The sequence below is a fragment of the Branchiostoma floridae genome, chromosome 12, assembly GCF_000003815.2.
Source record: "Branchiostoma floridae strain S238N-H82 chromosome 12, Bfl_VNyyK, whole genome shotgun sequence".
Classification (NCBI taxonomy): Eukaryota; Metazoa; Chordata; class Leptocardii; order Amphioxiformes; family Branchiostomatidae; genus Branchiostoma; species Branchiostoma floridae.
In genome coordinates this window covers 15,061,164-15,067,820 of record NC_049990.1, presented here as the reverse complement: position 1 = coordinate 15,067,820, position 6,657 = coordinate 15,061,164, and the positions used below count along the sequence as shown (strand labels likewise).

Genomic DNA, 6,657 nt, shown 5'->3' with positions numbered 1-6,657 from the left:
AATTTGGGAAAAAATTGGGTAAAGTTGGGGCCAATTTTTTGGGGCCTTTAGATGTGAAATTAATTTGTGTAGGAAAATCCCCCCCCCCCCCCCCCCCCACCAGCCTAAGGTACAGAACCAGGTACCAGAGGAGTCTGATGAAGATGACGAGGCCCCGCCCCCTGTAGCCCCACCCCGCCCAGAGTACACCAAGTCTAAGGTACGACCCACTACTTTTGGAACAAAACACACTTTGTATGTAACAATTAAAAGATGTGAATAGATTGTAGTATAATTGAGGTAGAAAAGCTGTTTTAACTGTCTTTATAACTTTTACTATTATTGTTTGTTAGTATGGAGGTATAGGTTATATTTCCTAGTGTTTATTGTGTTCATTGGTCAATCACTTTCTGTAACAAACTTTTTCTAATTCCCTTCTGTTAATAACTATAGATAGTTTTGAAAGAGGCTTGTCTGTCTTTTTTTCTTCTCTTTATTCTTCTTTAAATTTCTTTTTATCTGTCTCTGTGCTTTCTATAAAGTCTTCAATACACCTGAAAAGTCCACCTCAGCCTCAGGTATGGTAGTGTACCTACCACAATTGTGCCTCTCTCTTTCCTGCTTTCCTTGTGCCTTCCTTTTCAGTCTGTTTTCTTGCTTATTTTGTATTTAATACTTTTCTTTGCAATTAGTTGCTCATTTAGTTGTGACATCTTTTCGCCTAATTTCTTGTATTTCTTGTTCTTTTTACTGGGATAGGAGGATAGTCATTTAAAAAGACAACAATTCAAGGCTGAATTGAAGAAAACGAGAGAATGATGGAAAACTATTTTCTGTTTATTTCCTTCATGTATCCCTAATTCATTATGACTTTTTGAATAGCAACATTCTTTATATATGAACCAAGTCTTTTGTTCAACAGATGTTTCGGTGACCGTCTGTCCCCTTCTTCAGGACAATTCTGACTGGTTCATATTGTACTGCAGCATAGATGGCTTACAGATGCAGTCCCAAACTGTAATCTGTAAGCAGCGCCACCTATGCTGCAGTACAATATGAACCAGTCAGAATTGCCATGAGGAAGGTGACAGACCAAAACTTTGGTTGAACAGAACACTTGGCTGCATACAAATAATGTTGTTATTTGAAAACCTATGAAACTGTTGATGGAAAATAACATATTGTTTACACAGTAAACAACTCGACATCTCTTCATAAACTACCAGTAGATTCCTTTAGACTGTTGTGAATTTTACAACAGGAAGACAAAGCTGATAATTAACTTTTTTCTCTAGTTGTACACAAGATCAGTGATAGGAGACCAGCTGCCCGCACCCCCACCCCCTGTCCCTATCTCCCCACCCCACCCCTCTCCCGCCACCAACGACGTCGCCCCACAGAAGCCCCCGGAGAAACCCAAGAAGAAGAAGTTCACTGATGAAGAGATCCTGGAAAAGCTGCGTAAGTGTTACAGCCTTAACTGTGTAGAGTAGTACATATATGAGTAGGACTGGTGTTCTGTGTGGTTGGTAGTTTGTGTGAAGAATGCTCGTCTTACACATTAATGGTCTAACTGGGCACAAAATAAACTTTGGAACATTCCAGTTGTTTTACTGTTTCTTTTGAATGTGCAATATTTTTCTCTTGTCAGAATTGCAAATCTAACAATCAAGATTATTCTGGAAACAAAAATCATTTCAAGTTCTTAGAAATTCTGATTGATAGTACCTGAGAAATATAGTTGTCAATTTGGATAATTATTCTAAACTTAAAGTAATGTTAAGACCAGATGTGATAGTTGGATTTCAAAAGTTAATTTTGTGCTCAGACAACATTTATGACCATATCCTGACACAAACTGTGAGAAGGCTTGACCCCAACAATTATACCCAGATGCTGCATTGAACACAAAACATTTCAAAAGCATTGAAACGAACTGTTTAAAAAATGCATAATGGTTGCACCTTTTTTGGCCTTTGTCAGTTTTCAACACACAGTAGATACCAAATGAAAGTAATTCGAACAAATTACTTGAGATTAATGATTTGTATTGTTTATTTGAAACAAATTCCATCAATATTGTGGTGACATCTTTGAGGTAAAGATTCTAACAAATGAGATTGGGTCTGGATATATTTTTAACGAAGAAGAAAATTGATGCCTTCTTACAGATTTAAAGTGGAGGGATAAAAAATAGATGTCTTAGTGTCTGCGTTTTAATTATTCATTTGCCAGTTCCTTTTCAGTCACAGATGTCTGCCCCTTGTCCTTGCCGTCGTTTTTACTTGAATCATACTGCCTGGTTTTGTCCTCTTGTTTTTCTCGTCCCTGCATGGTTGTTTTACTCATTCCTCCTTTCGTAGACGTGTTTCCAAAACATTTGTGTTTCGCAAAACATTTGCTTATTTATCGCTTTGGAAATGTCTACAAAATTTTTCAAATGAAAAACTGCTGTTCTAATTTGTATACAGCAAAGTCTTTCAGTATAGTACCAAAGTCTATAGATGGTGAAAACATCTGTATGAATGTGTCCCTTCATCCAAGCTGTCACAAACTCTTGCTGTATAAAAGCAAACTCTAGATCTAAGCTTGCCTGCAAGAGTTGAGTTGCACTGAAGTCCAAGACTTGATTTTTCCTTAGACTACCTGAGTCTGTTTTGTAACACTCTCCCTGAAACGTTGTCTTTCTTCCCTCCTGTTTTCCACACTTCACATTAACGGCCGTGCCGACAGGATCGATACGGGGTACTTTTCCTAACTTTCCTACGAGAGTAGCTAGCTGTAGGGTTGCCCAACCTTCTAGGAGTGGCCGAAATGGCTTGTTTCATACATCGAGCATACAAACACGCCGAAAACATAGCATCGACATCTCCATTTTCTTGTGCTGACCAAGAAGACATTAACTGAAAGATTTTGTGCAAGTAACAAAACTTATCACGTTCTAAACAGTATAACAGAAGGTAGTTTTACAGAAGTGAAACAAGCAAACAAAAAGTGCCTCCAATACCAAGCCTTACCCTAGGCATGGACAACTCTACCTTGCTGCCTCTGTTGTCTTCAAAAATGGATGTTTCAGTCTGTCAGCATGTTTAAAAAAAACACTTTTAAATTTGCTTCTGCAAGCTGTATATACCTTCTTCTACTATTCTGAAGTCGCAGCAGCATTCTTTTCAAATGCCTTGGCTTTTCTGTCAAGCTCTGTGTTGGCTACGATGTCCTTTTTCTATAAGAGTTAAAAATTTGATACTCTGCATGAATAGTTCAAGTTGTAGAAGGATGTTTAGCAACTGTGTGTTGCTGGTGTTTAAGGTTATTAATACATTGGCATCAACATAAATGTATTGTTGATTTTTTTAATAATTTTAAGTATTGGTTGTGAGGAGGTGTCATGCAGTGTTTTCCCTCAATAACCCTGTCACTCTGGCTCCCCCTATCACATCAAGCAAGAAATGCAGCATATAAAAGAGAATGCTGCTAGCTGTAACATAAAAGGGTTTGAATGGGTTAATTGGAAATTCCAATAAATGGTCTATTTTTCTGACCATTTCTTGTATTTGGGAAATTTTCTCCTATATTTATTTGCAAACAGTGAAACTGAAGGCAACCGCTGAATACATTTCATGTATTTCAGTCCTTGAGGGCCTTGGTAATAATAGGGGCGGTCAGGATGAATTTTAGTAGGGAAAAAATGAGAGAAATTGCTGAATTTGCAGCAAGTTACCTCAGGTTTGTACCCTCCATGAAAATGGAACGTTCCTTCATGTCAATCGATGTCATTTTCAATCACCATTCTTCCAGGCAAGGCGGCTATATAATGTTTTTGTGATAATCTGCCTAAACATGCAAAACCCGCAGTAGTAGAGTTTTAGTGCATGACACACTAACCATATCTCCTTTTCCAAAAACTCCACTAATCAGTAGATTGTACAGTGTTCTCTACCAAACATCCTGACCACCCCTGTTTGCAAAGTGTAATAGTCTGAGTTTTGGCAAACATATCTCCATGTTTGACATTCTTTTTCTTTTATTCATCTACGTATACCTAGCTCAGAATGTTGAGAAATGTTACTTACAGGTACAGGGAAAGATTCTGATTTGAAATTGCAAATTCAATACGCAGTTATAGTATCTACACATGTACATGGTTACATGAAGAGGAAAAAGATACACATTTTAAACCATGAAAACTAGGTCAATTTTCCAGACTCCAACCCCCTTACAAAAAGTGGTATGGTCCAAGATGAAGATTGAGTTTGTATAATCAGGACGGGTCCATTTGGGAACAGGGGTGCCAGGGTGTTTTGGGCTGTTGAGAGGGAACACTACTTCTTGTCTTTGACTGTCCTTTCTCTTTTTCTGTTGTGCTTCCTTGTTGCCATGGCAACCATAGCCAAGGAGTTAAAAACTCCGCCCTCCTCTACCACCTCCCCCACGTCTTCCTCGTGTACCACGAGCGGGAGCGGCGGCGGCGCCGTCACCATACGGAATAGAAACGACACCCACAAGAAGAAAACTATGAGTTTGGAGGAAATGTTGGAGAGATTACGTATGTTCTCCTCCTCATGCATGCCCTGCTCTCATGAGTTTTCTGCCCCCCTCCCCACCCGCCTGCCTGTCCGTCCGTACCTCATACACATGGCATGCACTTCTGGTCCCGTGCTCTCAGGCTCTCCAGGGATATAATACAGAGAAAATACAAACTCAAAGGAAATTCATTTGTTTCAATTTATAAGAAATCATCAACTACATTTTTTAAAGTAAAATATGCACAAGGAAGATAATTCAAGCTTATAGCATACATGTATTGTAACATTCAAGTAACAGAGAATGCTATAAACAAATGTTACAAAACATGTCTTACTTGCAACATAAAGAAGAAAGGTATATTCAAATCAAAATGATAAATAAAATAAAATGATACAATATAGCTCAGATCTTAGGTAGCTATTAGATGACTGCAGGTACAGCAAATCAGAAAGCATAATGGTAAAGAACACTGCCATCTCAGATATATACAAGACTAAGTATATATGCAGTGTACATAGTGCTCCAAAGGTTATAATCCTTGCCCCAACTTGTACCAATTTCTCAGCTTGGCCTAAGTCTGCACTCGAAACATTGTCTCTGAAAAATGTCTATCAAGTGGCTGCAATGAATTGCGATAGAGATATTCATTCTGAATAGAGAGTCTAGAAGAAAATTGCATTGAAAACCTATTGACAGTTTTTTTCAGCCATACAGTACAACACAAATCTGTACGTGTTGTTAACGTCACAGGCATGCATGTTGTATTTCAGTTTCATAAGTGACTATGTCAGATTCTGTGAACTCAATTATCTAAGACAACAAACAACATCTACATTGTGATTCTTAATCTCTAGATGACATGTACATGATATTTGTGTATTCATATGAATGTAGCATATAAGATTATTCATAAACAAAACATTGTCTCAGAATTCAGACTGAAACTACGTATGGTAACAAAATTTCCATTAAAAACTATGTCTGATAATTGTAGTTATAACTCTTATACAAAATGTAGCGTAACACTTACAGTTATATGTGTAAACTATATAGAGCTATAGTTTCAAAGTTCACAAATATGATCATCGATTATCATATTAGAGTTTAGACTATACAATGTACTGTAGTTCTTGCGAGCCTGGAGCCCCACCCTGCATGATCTAGCCATACGTTCGCTGTCCCGTGCTCGTTTGATTCGTTCCTGTCTTGTGTGTGACATAAGATCAGCACTAACTTCTTTTTTTTCTTTCCACAGTGCATGACAAAAAGTATTATACATGTGTGTGATTTTGGTCCCCCCTCCCCATACTTGTCCACTCTGACAATGTGTCTATAGTATATACTATTTAGTCTAGATAATATGAGTTTTGCATGACATTCAATATTATCTTGATGTAACCCTAGTATTCACTGCAGTTGTGTAACATCTTCTGTCACAACTAAATATAAAAAAACATTCAATTCTAATGAGTAAAGTCAATTCCACATTACCATGTGGGTTGCCTTTCGTTCTAACATTTTCGAAACCTTTGTAACAACCTAACAGAGATTTTCTTTTACCAGATTGAAATAGTTGAAATTTATTTCAAATTAATATTTTTTCAAAACCCACTCGATGACAATGGAGTGTACTCTAATTTCTTGTAGTTTTGGCTTGCCAATAATATGAACAATGATCTTTGTCTTGATTTTTTCTTAAGTTCAAAGCAATAATCATAAGATAAACATTCTCTGCCAACCACAGTGATAGCAGGGTTACTATCCACCATCAACACCTTTGATGGTTGATTATCAAGCCGCCTTGTCTTTGTCCAGTGTTTTATGCTATACCTGATTATAATGCTGGAATATTGGCAGACTGTGTTTAACATGTAGTATGTTGTCATTGTGCTTAGCCATTGTTGCAGCTTTATTAATCTTCATTGATCTGTGTACAGATAAGATTTAAAGTACTAAAAGCCTCAACTGTGATGAAATTTAAACATCTTATAAGCAGTATCCCATTGGCCCGAGCCTTTTTGCGACAAATTATTGCGGCACGTTTGCAAATTTTGGGCCAATTTTCCCTTGTGTTCACACTAATGTGCGACGCACTGGTAAAATACATCAGATGTAATCTTATGATCATAGTAATAATACTTGTCTGTATAC

At 37.4% G+C, this 6,657-nt stretch overlaps 1 protein-coding gene across 1 annotated transcript in view; it reads left to right on the top strand.

The window, feature by feature from the left end:
• Positions 1 to 6,657, top strand: part of LOC118427040 (serine/threonine-protein kinase PAK 3-like) — a gene marked incomplete in the record, with an annotated part of 40,541 nt that overhangs the window by 21,312 nt on the left and 12,572 nt on the right. The window contains 5 exon segments of the mRNA XM_035836677.1: positions 104 to 199; positions 522 to 557; positions 1,275 to 1,440; positions 2,713 to 2,724; positions 4,370 to 4,659. Of these exon segments, the coding sequence (XP_035692570.1) occupies positions 104 to 199; positions 522 to 557; positions 1,275 to 1,440; positions 2,713 to 2,724; positions 4,370 to 4,659 (600 nt within the window).